Below are 20713 nucleotides of genomic sequence, written 5' to 3'. Positions count from 1 at the left end.
ATTAATTTAATGTATGGCAAAGTGTCTTTATCAATTTTCAAACCAGGGCACAAACTACCCGAAGCATCACCAGCTGTCATTTTCTGAGGCCACATCAATTGATACCAGATACAATGGATGACATATTAAAATGTTCAGAATGTAACAGCTTTTAAGGTGATTGGTTGCAGTTTTCTCATGAAATGTAATATCATTTGGAAATTCAGTGTCTTTGGAAGCAATAAATGCACGATTTCCAATCCATCCGTCACATAATAATAAGAATATGTCCTCAAACTTTTTCATGTCAAAGACCTCCAAATTATTATTATTATTATTATTATTATTATTCATGTCAAAGACCTCCAAATTATATTTTTCATGTCAAAGACCTCCAAATCATTATTATTATTATTATTATTATTCATGTTAAAGACCTCCAAATCATATTTTTCATGTCAAATACCTCCAAATTAAAATGTATTTGGCTGCAGAGTACAGACCCCCATCTGAACATATCTGGTGCCATAGACCCCCATACAAATAGCTGTTGTTAAACTGATTTTCATGATGATGATATACAGTCAGTGAGGTAAAGTACATTTACTCAAGTACTGTACTTAAAAGTCGATTTCTTTTTTACTTTACTGGAGTGTTTGCAATTTTCAGTACTTTCACTTCTACTCCACTACATCTCAGAGGCAATTTTGTACTTTTTTTACTCCACAACAATTATTTGAAAACTTTAGTTACTAGTTACTTTGTAGATTGTGATTATTATTAAAAAACACACATTAACCACTTCATAGCCTACTTAGGCTATTTAAAAAATAGCAGATCTACAAGCTCACAACACGTCGTTTTCATGACAATATGATTGATATGATATAATAACTAATAATCTTGCAGGGGACCCTCTGGGAACCCCTTCACGGACCCCCTGGTCCCTAGAGTCTAGACCACACTTTGAGAACCTCTGACACAAACAAACGCACACACACGCGCGCGCGCGCACACACGCACACACACACACACACACACACACACACACACACACACACACACACACACACACACACACACACACACACACACACACACACACACACACACACACACACACACACACACAACACAGACGAGTTAATCGAGTGCCTATCTATCAGGAGAGGAGCTACAAGATGGCGCAGGCAATCTTCGAAGTGCTTGAAGGTAGATGATCATCTATTTACCTCTCAATCATCATGGAACACTTTTTATTTTTATTTTTTAGAAACGTCTCGAAGGTCCTGATTAGGAGATGCAGACGTGTAAATAATTATAATAAAACATTATAATTAAACAAACAGCTGCTGATCATTCTCTCACATGAAGCATCATCTCCTCCTACTGTAAACAAACAATCAGATTGATCTGTTTGATGATAAATAGATTGTTTGGTATGGATCAAATCAATGTATTTGATCCATACCAAACATTCTATGTATTATCATTATTTCTATTATTTTTTATTACATTTATGATCTGTAAACAAACAGCTGCTGATCATTCTCACATGAGGCACCACCTCCTACTGTAAACAAACAAACCATGATCCATACCAAACAATCTATTTCATCATTATTATTTTTGATTATATTTATAATCTGTGAGATACGTTCAATATGAAAAGTACTAACTTGTAACATCACACCTATATGCATTCAGGCCTGGATGTTATAGAAATAATGTAAGTATTATAGTCATGGAGCTTGGAATGGATTGATTGATTGATTGATTGATTGATTGATTGAATACTGTATTAACAGTTTGCAAGAAAAAGCACAGAAAGTACAGTTCTATACAAAAGTATGCTTAAAGGATTAAACCAAGAAAGCACTATGGCTAGTAATAAAATATATATATATATGTACAAATGTTCTAAGCTTATCTGGTGGTGATAAGCTTAGACTTTTTACAGGGGCCAGTTACAAATTGCAGCCACCTGTAACTGTAAGAGCGGTTTTGAAGGAGAGTAAGGCTATAAGCCTATAGTATTTTAGACATGATGGCTTGGGTGGTATCATTTTTTCACATCTTCTTAACTTCCTGATGGTTCACCGTGGTATTTATATGACAGAAATATTGTGTAGAAAAAGAAAAAGAAAAGACAACTGTCAAAACTGGGCTGCCTGCTGGCAGTGGTGGAAAAAGTACTCACATTTTACACTTAAGTAAAAGTACAAATACCACAATGTAGAAATACTCTGTTAAGTAAAAGTCTGGAATACAAAATTGAAAAAAGAAAGTAAAAGTGCTCATTCATTATACAGAATGTCCCATTTCACAAGTTTCCTAATTTATAAAAATAGCCTAAGTATACATAGCCCCCCCCCCCCCCCCCCCCCCAAAAAAAAATCATGTGGGGACCCCCCTGGTGGTCCTGACCCACAGGTTGAGAACCACTGACTTATACAACAGGAGGATATTGTATCAGCAGCTTTCTCATTCACGCCCATGGTATTCTCTTATCAGGCATGGACAACCAGACCGTCCTGGCAGTCCAGTCTCTACTGGACAGCCAAGGAGGAGTTCCTGACCCAAACAGCCAGAATGTATCTGGAACAGCCACCATCCAGTCAATGGGTATGTAGGCCTGTCACAATTATTGCATAATCGCCTAATTATTTGAGATAGTCGCAATTATTTTTGCATAATCGTTGCCATGTTGAAAAATCTTTCAAGCATTTTCCAAAAGTAGCAGAAATAGATGATCTACAACAGGGTCCTCAACAGGGGGTCCGTGATCCCTAGGGGGTCCTCAGAGTTACTACAGGGGGTCCGCCAAATCTTTGTGTGATGGGAAACATTATAGCCGAAAATAGCAGATCGACAAGCTCACAACGCCTCGATCTGCTATTTTCGGAGAGTTGGTGTAGATGGAAAAAGAGCAGACCAAGTACAGAGCCAATGGTCAAGTTGACTAAAGGCAGGGTAAGTGATATTTTTTGTTTTGTTTTTTGTTAAAAAGGTAAAGTACTATATTCTGATAGTAATCATTGCTACAGAGCGTTTGTTCAGTCACAGGGGTCTCTCCAGCTCTTAAATAAACAGAATATAGTACATTTTCAGGTAGGTGACAAAATGTAAGTCAATAAGGAGAGAGCACTGAAAATGCATTTTCTGTTTAATAAAGAGCTGGAGAGACATGGGAGACTCCGTTTACTGAACAAGCACTCTATAGCAATGAGTACTATCAGAATATAAAGCTATTTAACACTTATTTTAACCAAAGTAAATCACTTACCCTACCTTTAACTATCTGAAAATACACATTAGCATGAATCGAATTAAAAAGTTTAATCTGCAACACAGTTTAATACAATATGTAATGGGGGTCACTGGCTGCTTCATCTGTCGCTCAACTAAGGGGTCCTTGGGCTGAAAAACGTTGAAGACCTCTGATCTACAAGCTTACAACACGTCACTTGTGACGCGTTGTAAGCTTTGTTTGTTGCTTTATTCCCACACGTCATTCACCATCACTTCCCCTTGTCGCCCCCCTCCAGACGATGAGGATGTGTTCTTGTGTGGGAAATGTAAGAAACAGTTCAACTCGTTGCCCGCTTTCATGACACACAAGAGGGAGCAGTGCCAGTCCAACGCCCCCTCCCTGTCCACCGTGTCCCTGGCCTCCAGTAACGCCTACACCCCCGTCCCCTCCATCACCTCGGGACCCCAGACGCCGGCCAGCAGACAGGTGAGGACTAGGGTTGGGATCCGGAAACCGCAGGAACCGGATCCAACATTAAGGAACCGGAATCGGTTTCCATCTTTGGAACCGTTTTCCGGAACCGTTTTTTTATCACTGTCAGAGCTGAGTATGTAGACTTCACGTCTTCTATACAATTACAATGCCGGTGGTTCTTAAACTTTTGAATTTCAAAGACCACCATACCTCTGAGAGTGTACAAATGGAACCAAACAGACCTGTAAAGGCCCGTTTGGTTCCATTTGCATTTCCATTTGTATACTCTCAGAGTTACAGACCTGTAAGAGTGTAGCGAACCCAGGCTGAAATAATGGTGAAGTCCAACTGATGAATTTATAGGATCTTTAATAAATCAACGTGAAAACTGAAACAAAGGGGGGAGGGACAAAAGAAAACATCAGGGTAAATAATCATAAAACACATTATACAAACGACAACACAAGTCTAAGCATACACAGTAGGTCTACACAAATAACCTTAAGTACATGATACATCCAATAAATCATTACTGTGCATAGCTCAAACCTTATCAAAATGCAATACAGTGACAACGGTATCAACCATGACAAATAAAACCCCAACAATAAGACCATATCAAACTCCAGTAATCATCAATACAACAATATAGTTTCATAACATTTAAAGATATTCATTCATACCTACCTACCTTGTTCCCCTTCCAGCTGGGTGCTAAAACCTTAAAGACCATGGCGCAGCATTTTCTTTGGCAACATAACTGAAACAACACATTGCAAGTGTTAAGCCCAGATTCCATACAGATTTCATGACGGTATATTGTTTGGAAAGATCAAACGTCACTCACAATCAGTCACTGAAGAGCTTTCCCGTCCGTCCTTATGTCCTTCCAGTGGCCAAACAACTTTTATCTGTTCCATCCGTCCCAAACAAGGTGAATATTTAACTCAAAGTTGAGCATTGTTTGACCGGGCTGCAGGGTTTGAATGAGGCGCTCTAGTGTCTCTGCTATATAGCCCAAATGCTGGCTTCAGCAACACAGGTGGAATCAATGCCATCAATCGCAGCCCTCTGTGGAGCTGTGTTCTGTGAGCAGCAATAATCAGCTATTGACTCTTGACTTCACATGGATTTTCACAATAAAAGTCTTACATATAAACAAACGGAGGGTCGTTACAAAGGGTCCATTTGGAACCACTGGTTCTGGCTGTTCAACTGAATGAAGTGAAAAATGATTGAAGCATGCAAACAGAGCAAATGGTTCTATTATTGCAATATATAGTACTGTACGTCATGTATGCAAAAAGTTATGAATTATTCTTAAGTTTACAGTACTTTGTGCACACTCATTTCAGGCATGTCATTCTAGGAGAATATCTTTAGATAATTTGTTTTATTTATTATTATGAAATTCCAAAAAGCTCACACATTTAAAAGAAAATGGTAAAAAATAGCCAATCTCAGTGTGTAGATTGGCAATCTTTGCTATGAATTAGGTGTGGTTTTAGGTTTAGAGTTTCCCATATGTGTGCCTTGTGCACAAAATAGTGTGAAAACCTCTGTCTTATAGGGTTTCTTGGTTTATAAAAATAATATAATAAAGATAATGTAGGCCCAGTACGCAGGAAGATAAACAAAAAGAAAACATGTACTGTTCCGTTTACGGTAGCCTTTTATTGGAAACAAATCAAGGATGGACAGCAAGGATGGATCTCCACCAACCTGATGACGGCTGTTGTGTCACCTAGCTGTCGCTTTGAAGTCCACAGTTGTCAACTGACACTTACTGTTTACACCGAACGCCTCTTGGGCGATTGTCACCCAAGTGGCGCTAAGCCTGCCACTTGTTCTTGTCACCATTTGACTAAGAATAAATTCTGGAGTGCCAGCCAGGGTTGTCACCCAACAAATATGCAATGAAGCTGTCAATCAAAAAAAAAAAATCAAATCCCACATACACATAATTGGTGGATGTGAAAGTGCTATGCTGTGCTAATCGTCACAATCTGCATATTTAAACATTCATGGTGGTTTTAATTACAGGTCTGTAAATAATAAAGGAAATATTGTGGGTGGACAGGTGATTGTTGAAAAGAATGTGGATCGACCTACAATAACATAATTGCGCTATCTTTCAGATAAGTAGTGATATAATAATTATCTGTGAAAATGCTAATTGGAAATGCCCTCATGTCTAGAAGACACTCAAACTTGACTATCTAGGTCTAGTTGAAGAGTATAATATAGTATATCTTTCCCCTTTATAAAACCGTAAATGATGGAGCTTACATGAAAAATGATTGATCCTCCTTTTTCCCCCTTTTCCTTTTTTTACACCTGTAAACCTGTGATGTGCCAAAGATTTAAGTTGTATTCTTTTTGTTGTGCACTCCAGCCCCAGGTATCCACGTACATCACCGTGCCCCCCTCCCCCCTCACACACACGTTGGTCCAGGGCAACGTGCTGGTCAGCGATGACGTTCTCATGTCCGCCATCTCTGCCTTCACCTCCATAGAGCAGCCTATGGCCTCCATGCAGACACCCGTACAGGTAAGACAGCTTGGATTCAGTGTGACCGCGCATTATAGAATTACTATAATGTACTACAACGATGAGAATTATAATACACTATGACCTGGCCAAAAAGTCCTGTGAGTGACCTGTAATTATTAAGAGTTATGATACTTGAGGTTAAAAGTCATGAATTTATACAAGGCTTTATAATGTGTTATTATTGCACGATCAATAGTTATAACTGTAATAATATAGTTATAAGCAGATTACAATACATTTATACTTGACCTTATAAGTCATTATAAAATGATTATTGTATAAAGCAGAGTCTAGATCATAGCTATAATTATACATAATTATAAGCAGATTATAATGCAGCGTAAGTATGTTTAGCATGCATTATAGACATGGGATGCATAGGAAGTGATACAGAAAGTATAGCTGCCAGGGACGGATATTTTAACTGTACCTGGATGGCCTTTTTCAGACGGGCATGATGAGAGACACCTATCTTGTGTTGCATTACAATGTCCTAATTCAGTGGTTCTCAAAGTAGGGTCCAGGGACTCTCAGGGTTCCTTGAGGGGGTTCTAAATTGACCCTTACAAGTCTGTAACTCAGACAGTGTACAAATGGAACCAAATGGACCCTAACGGGACCATTTGGTTCCATTTGTACACTGTCAGAGTTAAGGGGGGGGGGGGTCATTGAAATGTAAAAGTTTGAGAACCACTGTCCTAATTCATAAGTTCACGTCCCATTAATCAATGGCTTCTCTCTCTTGTGTTTGTCAGAGTAACCTGAGCATGCACATGGCCGGTGTGTCGTACCTGCAGCACCATCATCACCATCACCACCACCACCACCCTCATCATCAGCAGCAGCAGCAGCAGCAACAGCAGCAGCAGCCGTCACACTCTCTCCCCTCCGGTCAGACCCCGGCCCACCCTCTGCCGCCTGGCCAGCCGCCCCAGCAGTCCCTGTCCTCCCAGGTCCCCGCCAGCCACAGCAACTCCATGGTCCAGGTCTACAGCACGATGCCCCCGATGGCCGGCGGTGGCAACAACGCAGAGATCCACACGCTGGGCCTCCAGTCCTTCCAGCCAGTACAGGTGGAGTAGTGTTAAGGTTTAGTTTAAAAAGAAGAAAAGAGTGTCGCAGACTCTGGCTCCATATGTAGTTCTGTTTAATTTTTTGATGTTAGCTGGCCTTCATCAGAATAAACAAAATAATGTTCCCTTTTGTTTTCATCAGAATAAACAAAATAATGTTCCCTTTTGTTTTCATCAGAATAAACTAAATAATGTTTTTTTCTCATGAAGGCCAGCAGGCCGAAACGTCAGTAAATTAAAAAGAACATAATTTGGAGTCAGAGTGGGTGACACGTTTTTTATAGTTTGTTTTCCAGTAGTCAGCACCTCACCATAGCTACAGTATTGGTGTCTGTTACCATTTCTACTACTATAAGGTTTAGTTTAAACAAGGGTTCTCAAACTTTTCCATGACAAGGATAGCCCTGAATAGCCATAGCCTCTTGATACGGCCCCCCAATTGCGAAATGGCCTAAAAAAAGAAAAGAAAGAAAACAATAGGTGACCTACAACGCCCAGTGAGCTTTTGTATGTCAAAATGTATTAAACATTTTGACTCTATGTAGTTTCTATAAATAATCAAGATACCATTCTAACCATATTGGTTTGTGTATTAAGCTCACTGCTTAATATTGAGGATGTGTTGTAGAATGTATGTTAATAGCATTGTAGGAGAACTAGCTGATATTCTTCCAGTGGATTCTATGATAAAAGTGGTGTACCTGAACCTCTACTGAGCCAGTGTGACTTTCGTAGGTTCCTAGTCAGTGTGTGGAGAGCCAGTCCTTCACAACCCCTCCTGTCTACAGTCCTGGAAAACAAGAATTCAAGACCAAGACCTGTAGCATCACAGCCAGTCTGACAGAGCTGGGTGACTTTGAGAAGGTCATCATCCCCAAACGACCGCGGAACGGCAAGAAAGGCCCCGATGGATCCCCAGGTCTGTTCGAGGTCCACTTGAACACTGTCTAGCACCCCTATTTTGGGTCTTAACATTCGGCTAAAAGCTTGCGTGTCACGTTACGACAGGAGGTGGCCTAGTATAGAGCCCCTGGGAATACGGTCTAGTATTAAGTGGTTATTAAAAAGGTCACATGTCCTGGCTCACTCATTACATTCTGGTCAAAAGTGGGACATTCAGAGCTGTGGGTCCCAAACCTCTAGTACTGCTGGTTTTGCATCCTACCAGGACCTATTGCTGGTTTTCTATCCTACCAGGACCTCTAGTACTGCTGCTTTTCTATCCTACCAGGACCTCTAGTACCGTTGGTTTCCTATCCTACGAAACGGCTAAATGCACTCAATTCAATTCAAAGGGCTTTATTGGCATGAGAAAACTGGCACTCACCTGGTGTCCCAGATCTACAAATGACAGGTGAATGCAATTTAGACCAGTGGTTCCCAAACAGTGTGCCAAAGCCCACTATTGTGCCATGAGACAAGTCCAGTTGTGCCTTGGGCACAAACGCCTTGAAAACCCCTGGAATAGAACACCAGCAGAACTAGGGGTGCTGGTAGAATAGGTAGACCGTACTAGGAATGTCCAGGGATGGAAGCACTGCGTTTAGCAGTGGTTTTCAAACATTGTCATGTCAAGGACCCCCAAATATATACTGTATGTATTTGGCCACAGAACCCCATTTGAAAATATTTTGTGCCAGGGACCCCCATAAGAGAAGATTTGTCAATATTTGTCAACATTATTCAAAAATAGCAGATCTACAAGCTCACAAAGCATCACATCGAAACACGTTGTGACCTTAAATAATTAAGTGGTTTAAACTGTTCCTCATTTAGCTGGGGAACCTCCGGAACTGACTCAAGGACTGCTGGGGGTCCCACGGACCCCACTTTGAGAACCTGTGGTTAGAGTAATGTGGTGTTGTGTTTATTTTCACTCCTCAGTAGAGCAGCTGAAGGGAAAGGGAGCGAAGCTGAAGTGTAATTTCTGTGAGAAGATTTTCTGTAAAAACTTTGACCTGCAGCAGCACATCAGAAGGTGAGGCAACCTTCAACATCCCACATCATTTGTCTTTTGTGGTTTCAGAGAGTTAGAGTCTGTAAAGCTGTAATCCGCAAGTTTATATTTCCTCTTCCGACAGAGTAGAGGTAATTGCGACTGTGACACCTGAGATTTGAACAACATGAATAACATCTTCCGCTCTCACAAGAGGGAATCCCCACTTGGCCAGGGAAGATATTGGGCTTATGAGCTTCAGGCAGTACTACTCGACACAAGTGTCTAAATGTTGCAATGAAAGAGTAGGAAGACCACCTCCAACCACTGCAGATGTGCTAGTTATATTGTACTAACATACTCTACCATACAGATTGGATGAAATAATAATTATTAGATTTTTTTTAAATGAGTCCTGGATTGCAGCTTTAACTAACACTTTTCAACCATATTTATTATTATTAAAATGATATAATTATTATATTTTATACAGCATATACGGTATATATATTTTTACTTAGAGCCATTTCATTATTACCAGTTAATAATGACTATGTTGGTTTCTTTCTCTAGTCACACTGGAGAAAAGCCGTTCCAGTGCATCGTGTGCGGCCGGGCCTTTGCACAGAAGTCCAACGTCAAGAAGCACATGCAGACGCACAAGGTTCTGACCCGTTTCAATCCATGCCTCTCTGCCTCATTTGAATTTTTATGGCTAGTAGGAATTTGTTTTATCCCTCCTTCTGGTCAGACTGAATTAAATACATACATTTCCTTTTGGGAAATGTAGACTGTCTGGTATATTTGACATTCATGTTTGCTAATATCACAATTGAACAATTTAATTTAAAAACGTTAAGTTTGAGTTAAGATAAGTTGAGTTTTTAACATGTTTTTGAAGTATATTGTTGAAAATCCTGGAGGTTTTTGGCACTCTGCTTTTCTTTAAAGCATTAATATGTATTTTTACATGTGTGTGCATGTTCTCCATAAGAAAATACCCCCTCCCCTTTTATTATTATATTATTTGTTTTAAACAAATGGAAACCTAACTGCATCTGAGTGGATGTTGACAACTGTTCTTCTAATGAAGGTGTGGCCTCTGGGCGTCGCCAGCGTAGCATCCCGGCTGCCAATCACCGTCAAGGTGGTTCCTTTGGTATCCAATGAGGAAGAGGCCAGCAGGAAGGAGCTCCAGCCGGGGGAACAGGAAAAGGAGGGGCCACAGCAGCAGCAGAGCAGCCAATCACAGACAGAAGAAGAGGCGGAGCAAACAGGTACCATCTCACAATCAGAAAAACTAGAAGGGCTGTGTCCACAAAAGCATTTTTTCCCCCTCAAAGCTGAAAACACAAGGTGCTTGTCTAAAAATGCTTCCAAACGCCCGAGTTGAAAATATTTCAACTCAAGGAGATAAAAACACCACGCGCAGTGCAAAATAGACTCAACATAGTGTAGTGCTCCCATTGAAAACAATTCAATTTGCGTTGTGAACTTGTAGATAAGCATTATTTTTTCATTGAATGTTCACTACAGAATAGGGACGCTAGGGTTCATGTGGTCAAATTAACCCTGATGATTTTACTGTGTTCTTTTTCAACCCTACCCACCTTCTCGTCTCCTGATTATCCAGTAGAGGCTCTGGGGGAACCAGAGGAGACAGTGATGGAACCTCAGGGCCACCCAGAGAGCACCCAGGGTGAAGACATGCCCAATGGACACCATCACCACCATGACCCCTCAGCTCAACCCAAACATATCCTGCTCATAGACAGCTCCTACCAGTGCCAGTTCTGTGCCAGCAAATTCAGCACCTACTTCCAACTCAAATCCCACATGACCCAGCACAAAGGAGAGCAGGTCAGTGTGCTCGTTTTTTAGACCGATATATCGGTAATTATTTCTCTTTTTTTGACGACATGGATATTGGCAATTATGCTGTCGATGTGTCCCGATTTCTCAACACTTTAAACCTGGCGTCCCTATTTTGCGAATGTCTTTAAAGACAGTTTGCTGGTTGTCTGCGATGCCAGCACGTTCAGAAGTTTGTTTTAATGTATAGACCCCTTAACAGACGACGTCACACTGGTTGCAAGCGCCATACTGCGCAAACGTCAAACCCATTCTGTCAGGTCTCGCTAGGGCGCGCAGCACTAGCCAACACACAAGAGGGGGTTGGGGTGTGCTGAAACCAGCGCACCCCGAATCAACAGGTTGAGAATTGATTGCATGAAACAATCACCTGTGCATCCAGTCTCAATGTTGGTAAACAAATAATTGGTCTATTTGATATACAGTATAATATTCATGACCAATGATAAGTATCTATAGAACATCTGCTCAGTCCGATCTCACGCTGTTGTATAACAGTGGTGTCTCTTGATTAAACGGAAAATACATTTTCAGGTCGGGATAGAAATTTCATCCAATCAAGAGAGAGATACAGGATAAACAGGTGAAATTTAAAGTGACCGAACAAAGAAATGAGCAGACAAAATTGGAATTAGAAATTGGCGACCCACCTGAAAATGTATAAAGAGTTGGAAAGACGGGGAGACCCCTGTTACTGAACAAACACTCTATAGCAATTATTCTATCAGCATATAGAGCTTTAACATTTTAACAACAACAACCTGTCTTGTTTTAACCAAAAAACATCACTTATACTTATCACTTACTTTAAGGCAATTAGTGTTCATCCTCTAAAGAAGAAAACACAGTGATCACAGTGAATTGCATTTAATTGCACTTTGAACATGAGCAAATCATGTTTTTAAAGCACTTATCTTTGTGATTCAATAGTAATTTCTAAATATATATTCCACTCAAATTACAAGGGAAGTGAGGCAGGTCACAGGTGGATAAGTACGTCCAAGTTTTAAAACGAAGAGGGAATGTAATATATTGTCACTGTCAGGTGGAAACCTTGTATGTCCAAAACTATTTAGTCACAAGCTCTTGTAAATTACTTTTCATCGGTTGAATATTATAAAACTCACACACACTTAACCACTTTCACTTCTAAAAGTTTTGAAAGGTAGCTAAATTTACACGCTCACAATGCATCATGATGTGATGCGATGCATTGTGAGCTTGTCGATTGGCTATTTATGCACAATGCTCATATACAGTGTGATGAAGTTAGGGCATTAATTTATGAAGAACAAAAAACATACGTTGACATTTGGATGTACAAGGTTTCTGCCCGACAGCGACGATTATGTGAAACTCTTATTTTTTTCTTATTTTTCCCTCTGGCCAGCAAGATGTGGTCATACAATGCCAAATTTGGGACACACCTGCGCAAATCGGTTTGTGTGTTTGTGTTGTGACGCTCAGACCAGAGCTCCGTCAGCTTATAACAGGTGTTGTGCTGTACATGTCGTACTTCTGCCGGGAAATTGAAAGAAGTTGTCAGAGTAATGATTTCAGAGGACACCAATATGAACATGCTGCATGTGAAAGCTTATCTTCTGGGGATGAACGATTCCACAAGGGAGATTCGGTGCTTCTATGCAGACAGAAGTTACGAGGAACTAAAGGGAAAAGTTATTCAATATTTTCCCACCCTGAAAGATCAGATCTTCAAGATGTTCTACACAGATAAAGATTGGGAATTGGTCGCCTTCTCTACAGATGATGAGCTGACAATGGGACTGAACTGTATGTATGACAAAACCTTCTGGGTGTGCATCAAAGACATACATGTCAAAGCTCATCTTATGGAGAAGGAATTGTCATCTCATGACAATTCCGTAAGGGAGGTCCGGTGCTTTTATGGTGCCAGAAGTTATGAGGAACTTAAAGGAAGAGTTATTGAACATTTCCCCAACCTGAAATCAAGTTGTCAATTGACAATGGCATACAAGGATCTAGAAGATGGAGAGATGGTCTCCTTCTCTACAGACGATGAGCTGACAGTGGGACTGAACTCAATGGGACTGACCAGTACGTCACACAAAGTCTTTAAAGTGTACATCAAAGAGACGTTCGCCAAGGAATACCTGACTTTGTCAGGTATAGAGCGGCTAGCGCCGCTAAAAATTTAAGCTTTTTTGGTAAGAGCTAAGTGATGAATTAAAATGGATTTCAATCGCGGCACTCCGCGATCTGTGAAAAACGGAGCATTTCTAAACGCATCCCGTTCAGAAGTGTTGCTTTCATCTTACTGTCTGTCACTGGGGAAACCCACCCCGGAGTCCCTGTTAGTGACTTCAACAGTGTTGCTCGCCAAAAACAACAGATCCACATCGCAATACGCTGTGAGCCTGATTATCCACATTCGGTGAGCAACACTGCTGGATTCATAAATGAGCATAATGATTAAAGGTAGGGTAAGTGATATCTTCGGGTTAAAACAACAACATGTTTTTTGTTTAAAGGTTGAAGCACTATATCTCTGCTGTCCGGCAGGAACCAGCTAACTCCAAAATGTTCATTTTTCAGGAAATGAAAAAAACAAAACAGAAATGGATATCATTGATAAGAACAGCTGAATGGACCTCCAAGCTCACAATGAGGTTGGAGGTCAAAAGGGGGTGGAGCCTGGAGTCAGCAAAACCAGCTAACTCCACCCCCCTTTGGTGGAGTTAGCTGGTTTAGCAGAAAGTTTGAGGATCCAATGGAGTTAGCTGCTTTTGTCAGAAGCGCTTTTTAATACTTTTCATTGGTTCAATATTTTTTTTTACCAACACACAGACGTAAAGGGTGTTCAAAAGCACTGATCTATGGAAAAAAATGCAAAAGCGTCAGAATGGAGTTAGCTGGTTCCTGCCAGACAGCAACGACTTCTGATAGTAATCATTGCTAAAGTGTTACTTTGTTGTTGTAAAAAGCTAAAAACAACAACCACAAAAAACATTTAAAAAATATTGAAAGCCAGCAGAGTGATATAAGGTTTGTTTTTCGCCTTGACAATAATGAAAGGTAGACAATAATATTGTCATACTTTCTGAATGGGAAAACCTTTTTCTTTTGCTAATGAGTAAAATACATTTGGAGAGAGGGAGAAAAACACACACACACACACACACACACACACACTCACAAAAAGACTAAAACTGTACCAAAATCAAACCGAAACCGTGACCCTGGTTTTGTGAAATTGCTTCTTATAATTTTTACCACTGATTGTTTTGAAAAAAAAAAATCTCTAAGAAGGTAATGGATATAAACTGCACCCCTAATCCTGCTGTGTGTGTGTTGTGTTCCCCCTCAGGTTTATAAGTGTGTGCTGAAGTCCTGCTCCCAGACCTTCCAGAAGCTAGACCAGTTCCTGGAACACATCAGGACCCACCAAGAGCAGCTGACGTACCGCTGCCACCTGTGCAGCAAGGTGTTCCCCTCCCTGTTTGAGCTGGGCGTCCACCAGTACTCCCACTGCTTCTGCCCTCAGCAGAGTGCTACACGCAAGGAGCCCGCTGTGTACAGGTCAGACACATGAAAACATCCCCGATCCTGCGTACCACCTGTTTCTAAATGTCACATAATGCAGGAGGCAGCAGGACGTTGCGTTATTGAAAACGAGCGCTTCCAAACTCTGACACTTAGAAAAATAATCACCTGCACAGAATTTATTGACAGAAAGTAGCTCATAAAATGTTTTTTGGGCGGTACAACCGCCCCTATATGTGAGGTTTGGACATCGATCCAAATTGCACCCCCCCAACCCTGCGCTGTGATTGGCCACCAGTGTACCCCCCTAACCCTGCACCGTGACTGGCCACCATGACTCTATTCAGGACTGTGATTGGCTAGAAACACATGACACATGTGCATAGCCCTATAAATAGGACTATGCACTTAAAAAAACACTTTTATGTTTTTTGAGTGGTGCCAACCACTCCTATATCTGACTTTGTCTGTGTGTCCGTCCGTATGTCCAAAAAACAAACATTGCTGACAACATCAATACGGGGCTCATCAAAGGCACCACTCTCTTCACACAGGGTGTGATTTTTTTTAAGTGAATCACTTCCATCACTGTGATGACCACTGTGACCAGTGACCACACCGCCCACTTCACACTGGGTGTGATTTTGCCACTCAGTAGGCGTTCCCGCATAACTTCTGGGTATGATGATGTCACGTGCATAGCCTCTATTCAATGACAGTGACCCTTTTTCCTTTTTTACAATTAAATCATAAATCGAATAGAGACGTTAAATGTATGGACTTTAACTCTCTCAGTGCCAATAAAATAAAAAAAATATTGCGAACTGTGCCAACATTTTTTTTTTCAAAGTAAAAAAAAAGTGCTTAGGAAGCGAGATACAGCCTTTTTCAGTTATAAGTTAAACAAGGAGTGGATGGAGCTGCAGATAATGATATCTTGGGTTCTGAACACTTTTTTTCAACAAAAAAAATTATATATTTTTTATAAACTCGGGATTTTTCATTCTGGCAGGGAGGGTATTCAGTAAAAACTCGGGATAACTCGGGGTCTGGCACTGAGAGCGTTAACCCATTTTGGGGAACCCCTATTTGTAACTATACCTTTCAGGACGGGAACCCCTTTTTGGGTTCTTGTTGCTATGTACAGTATATAGCAACATACATATTTTGTAATTTTTGAATAAATATTTGAAGTTTTTCAGAAAACAGGATTTAGAAGGCGTTTTTAGAATCGGCCTCAGGTCTAAATGGGTTAAGCTGATTCTGTTAATGCCTCAACACACTCGGTCCCTAACCTCGTGTTCCTTTCCACACTGGTTTTCATTAAGAATTGTATGCAGTTTCCGTATACCGCTCCGGACCCACACCGGATCATCAAAGCAACTTGATCCCAGTCTACTCTGTCCCTCAATCATTAACCACTTGAACCCTAGCATTGCTATAGGGGAAACATTCACAAAAAATAGCCATATACAAGCTCACAACGCATCACAGTGCGATACGTTGTGAACTTGTAGATCGCCTATTTTCGGCAAAGAAATTTGGTGTAGTGGGAAAAAAGCGGTACTGAGCCAATCTCAGTCACCTAAGTATTAGTTTACCAAGTGTAGAGGGTTTAAGTGGTTAAGATAATGTCTTACCCAAAGTCAAAAGACATTACCTAGTCTAGTCCACATTCTACCTGTATTATTATAGAAAGTAGTTAAACTATAAGTTGTCTAAACAGGAGACACCATAGTCGCATGTTGCACACGTGTAAAGTGCAAGCACGATTAAAACAATGATAAAAGCTTGACAACTAACAAAAAATGTCTATAGGGATTTAATTTAAGTATCTCTTTTACTATTGACCTGACTCATATCTCTGTAGTTCACATGGTGCCTAGTACTACACATGCTTTTTCATTAATTTCCTTTGTATGACTTTGCTTTGCAGGTGTATGAAATGTCAAAGCAGGTACTCTACCGAGGAGGCTTTGGAACAGCATCTGCTAACAGCTTCACACAACTTCCCCTGTCCCCACTGTCAAAAGGTACAACGCACGGGCCACTCACGCACGCACGCACTACGTATTGTACATAGAGGCCGTAGTTCATGAACAGCTGATCTATTGTAAACCAAGATAGCACATCAAACTTTTGATATTGTTCAAGAGTTCTATTCATTCATTAAATCAACTATCAACAGAGTATAACTGCATGACATGTACATAACATTTTCACCAAATATTCTTCTAGTTTTGCCTAATGTCCACCTATTATGACATGCCCACCTGCTATAGGGTCGCTTTATCTGGCCATCTAAACTCAGACTAATCTCTCAGGTTGTTTTAATTGTGACTTTCAGGTGTTCCCATGTGAGAGGTACTTCAGACGCCACCTCCCCACACACGGCGTCGGCGGCAGGTTCAAGTGTCAGATCTGCAAGAAGGCCTTCAAGACAGAGCACTATCTGAAGTTACACACTAGGATTCACTCAGGTGAATCACACACTTTACCACCGACATATATGTGTGTGTTTGTGTGTGTGTGTGTGTGTGTGTGTGTGTGTGTGTGTGTGTGTGTGTGTGTGTGTGTGTGTGTGTGTGTGTGTGTAAAGCAACAACTACAAATCATGAAACATAGTAAATATTTGTGAGATTTGAATTGTGAAACTGTCTTTGTTCTGCAGGTGAGAAGCCATATAAATGTTCCCTCTGTGATGCAACATTCAACAGGAAGGATAAAGTGAAAAGACACATGCTCATCCATGAGCCCTTCAAGAAATACAAGTGTCCTTTCAGGTGAGATTTTAGTTAAGAAGTTACATTAATCTGAGCCGAAAATGACTCTGATGAATGTACTGAAATAAAGAATATTTCTTTCTTTCTTTCTTTGCTGTTTGTCATGATCGCTTACAGCACCTTTGAAAAGAAAATTCACCTTAAAGTAGATCCTCGTTCAACACATGTTCCAATTTCATATTTCATGCATCAGAAACAAATTACAAGGAACTGAATGAAGCCTTTGTTTTCTGTGTTGAAAGACATGGAGAGAAGACGGTTCAGCAGATGTAGGGTGCTAGAAATAGTATTTAGAGATAATTTTGAATAGATTAAAATAAAGTATATTTTTCAAATAGCAAAATCATGGTTAATATACTTTGATACAATTTAAAACATTATGTTGTGCTGTCTGAATTGAAACTTTGGTCAAACACGTTCAATAACACAGTCACAGCTACAGTATGAACATTAAACACATGCAAGGCATCCATCTAGTGCATCAGAGAAAGGGTTTGTGTCCATGTGTTAGGACTATAAGCCATTATATACACTGTCTTTACTAAACTTATTAAAATGTAATTCTTTCCTTTGGATTTATTTACTGGTATTTATTTACCCTCTGTGCTCATTTTGTATTTTCTTTCTTTTTCTTCGTCTTTCTTTATTTTATTTCCTTCCTTTATCTGTTTGTTTTTTTTGTGTTCAGGACTCATGTAGGTTGCACTAAAGAATTCAACAGACCAGACAAACTGAAGGCACACATTCTGTCACACTCTGGTGAGTGAACACATGTATTCTTACATAAACAACAGATACTTCCCATTGGAAATACAGTAGATTCTAACAGCATTATGTTGCCATATTGTTTGTCCTTGTAACAGAGAAATTTGTTCTTCAAGTAACAAAAATGTGGGATGAGTGGTCAACCCCATCTAATTTGCATAATTATATAATAATAATATACTATAATAATAATTCTGATGTCATAGACTGGCGTCCGAGTACTTTGTGCCAATTTCACCCGCACAATAACCCGGGCAACGCTGGCTGCTGCTATGAAGAAATGTATGCTACTGAAAAATGCACAACTATAATGACCTTGCCCCCATTGTTGGTCCTTGTCCAGGTATCAAACCCTACAAGTGCTTGTTCTGCCAGAAAGCCTTTAGCCGCCGCGCCCACATGCTGGAGCACCAGCAGTCCCACACCGACAACTACCGCTTCCGCTGCTCCGCCTGCAACAAGGGCTTCACCCGAAACAGCTACTACCGAGATCACAAATGTCCTGCCAGCGCGGCAGGGGGCGGGGCCGGAGAGGAGGACGAGGAGGACGAGGAGGAGGACGAGGACGAGGAGGAGGACGAGGAGGACGAGGAGGAGAGCGGCACGCCACAGGGCGGGGAGGAAGACGGCCAATCGGAGAGGAGGAGGGCGACGAGAAAGCGACGGAAGCGCAGAACGGCAGGAAGCGCCTCGGATGAGGACTACACTTCAAAGATGGAGGACGAAGGGTCAGAGACGGAGCAGGAAGGGGGCGGGGCAAGAGGAGAGGAGGAAGAGGATGACGAGGAGGAGGAGGAAGAGGGGAGTACACGCGAGGAGACCGGGGTGGCGTCGACTACCGTTCCCACCGGCGGGCGGACGAAGGGAGGGGAGGTAGAGGAGGATGAAGGCTTGGATGGCCGGACAGCACAGAGCGTTGACAGAGACTGTATACAGCAGACATGTTTGTAGCTTGAGCTGTTTCCCTGGACACTGAAGACTAATTTACCCTCCGTCGTGCGAAGTTGTCGCTTGTCATGCGATAGATCAGTGGTTCCCAAACGGTGTGCAGAGACACACTGGTGTGCCATGACACATGTTCAGGTGTGCCTTGGGATTTTGTGTCAACCACACATTACACGAACGATGAAAAATAGTGAATATAGCCGGCTATTTTCACTCTGAATACAGGTGTGCCTTGAGATTTTGACTTGCCCATTGGTGTGCCTTAGTCACAAAAAGTTTGAAAACTACTGCGATGGAGTATAAATTCAGATTAATTTATGACATTGATGGTCCAAATCTACAGTATGTCTGGCAAAGCAGACTGTATTTGTTTTAAATTAAAACAACATTGTGAAAACCTGTTACCTCAGTGTCTTCATGGGCTGGAATGTCCGTCGGGTCTGACATGATTTTGGGTCAGAAGAAATGCTGACATGGATTTAGTCGAGATGAAACTGCTTCTCAGTGTGAATGGTACATGGCAAAATCCAGTGTTAATTCATCGCTGCAAGTATAAAATCTGAACCCCTTTGACTGTATATAGATTATAGTACATGCCATGTTTATTTATTCATATTATTTGAATCATGTGAAATGAAAAATGTTTTCTTTTTAAATATATGAATCAGGTGCCAGATCTAATCTTTCTTCCCCCAATGTGACTGCTGGATGTGAGATGATTTCCACATTTGTGATCATGCAGGTCAAGCTGTCATCTGTTTAGTCACACCCTGTATTTGTATTTGGATTTAGTGTTTCTGAAGACATTCAGGCATCTAGTGTAATTACCAGGGTTTGATTTGTAAACGCTTTTCCTAAACCACTGTCATATACGCCATTGTACAACAAATAGTGAACATACCCGATCTACAAGCTCACAACATTGTGAGGAATGTGAGCAGGTCGGGATACCAATTTCATCCAGTCAGGAGAGAGAACTCATGCAGGATAGGATAGACGGGTGAAACTGGAAGTGATGAAACAAATAAATGAGCAGACAAAATTGGAACTTGAACACAAACTGAGAAGTGATGTTTCTCTCCTGATTGAATGAAATTTGAACACATTTGAAAATGTAGAGTCTGTTTACTATAGAGCTAGAGAGAAGGGGGCATTACTGAACACTATCGCAATGATTACTATCAGAATATAAAGCTTTAACTTTTTAACAAACTTTTTGTTTTAACCAAAAGATATCACAGCAACTTTAATTCAGTCTGACCAGAATCAGGGATAACTAGAAAAGTGTGCTCCTTGGAGCACAGGTCTCCGTAAGGTTCAGCAAACTTTGGAAGGCAAGTCATAGTCAATTGGAATGGGATTTGGAAAATCTGATTCATACATCTTGATCAGATGACCAAGATGATTTTGTATTGCACCAGTTTGTTTTCATAGTTTTTTAGTTTTAAACCTAGAACCTCAGCTTACAAACCCCCTGACCTTATTGCTTTTGCCACGCGGGCATAGAAGATGCACGTGAGAGCAAAATACTTAACCTTAGAAGCGTAGAACTTAGAG

The 20713-nt window shown here is 40.8% G+C and overlaps 1 protein-coding gene across 3 annotated transcripts; it reads left to right on the top strand.

The window, feature by feature from the left end:
* Nucleotides 1–1155: 1155 nt before the first annotated feature.
* On the top strand, nt 1156–19549 carry znf341 (zinc finger protein 341). Of its 3 annotated transcripts, none has more exons than XM_084070418.1 (16): nt 1156–1191; nt 2494–2604; nt 3528–3718; nt 6102–6257; nt 7016–7333; nt 8069–8252; nt 9221–9311; nt 9843–9933; nt 10363–10546; nt 10903–11129; nt 14488–14699; nt 16600–16696; nt 17011–17143; nt 17335–17446; nt 18135–18205; nt 18555–19549. In XM_084070418.1, the coding sequence occupies exons 1-16, from the start codon at nt 1161–1163 to the stop codon at nt 19160–19162; spliced, it is 2817 nt and encodes a 938-aa protein (XP_083926544.1). In that variant the 5' UTR covers nt 1156–1160; the 3' UTR covers nt 19163–19549. The 3 variants fall into 3 exon arrangements, with proteins under 3 accessions (XP_083926544.1, XP_083926543.1, XP_083926542.1); XM_084070417.1 differs by having other exon boundaries at nt 9218–9311; nt 10906–11129; XM_084070416.1 differs by having other exon boundaries at nt 9218–9311.
* The last annotated feature ends 1164 nt before the right edge of the window (nt 19550–20713 follow it).

Source organism: Gymnoscopelus microlampas (genome assembly GCF_963454915.1).
Source record: "Gymnoscopelus microlampas genome assembly, chromosome: 10".
NCBI classification, from domain to species: domain Eukaryota; kingdom Metazoa; phylum Chordata; class Actinopteri; order Myctophiformes; family Myctophidae; genus Gymnoscopelus; species Gymnoscopelus microlampas.
Note: the sequence above shows the minus strand (reverse complement) of the source record. Positions and strands in the feature narration are given on the sequence as shown.

Bases quoted from the DNA above. Each gene is read 5' to 3' on its own strand.
- znf341 (XM_084070416.1), top strand. From the start codon at position 1,161: ATGGCGCAGGCAATCTTCGAAGTGCTTGAAG. The intron at 6,258-7,015 runs GTAAGACAGCTT...TGTGTTTGTCAG, and splicing joins CCATGCAGACACCCGTACAG to AGTAACCTGAGCATGCACAT. The intron at 17,447-18,134 runs GTGAGATTTTAG...TTTTGTGTTCAG, and splicing joins AAATACAAGTGTCCTTTCAG to GACTCATGTAGGTTGCACTA.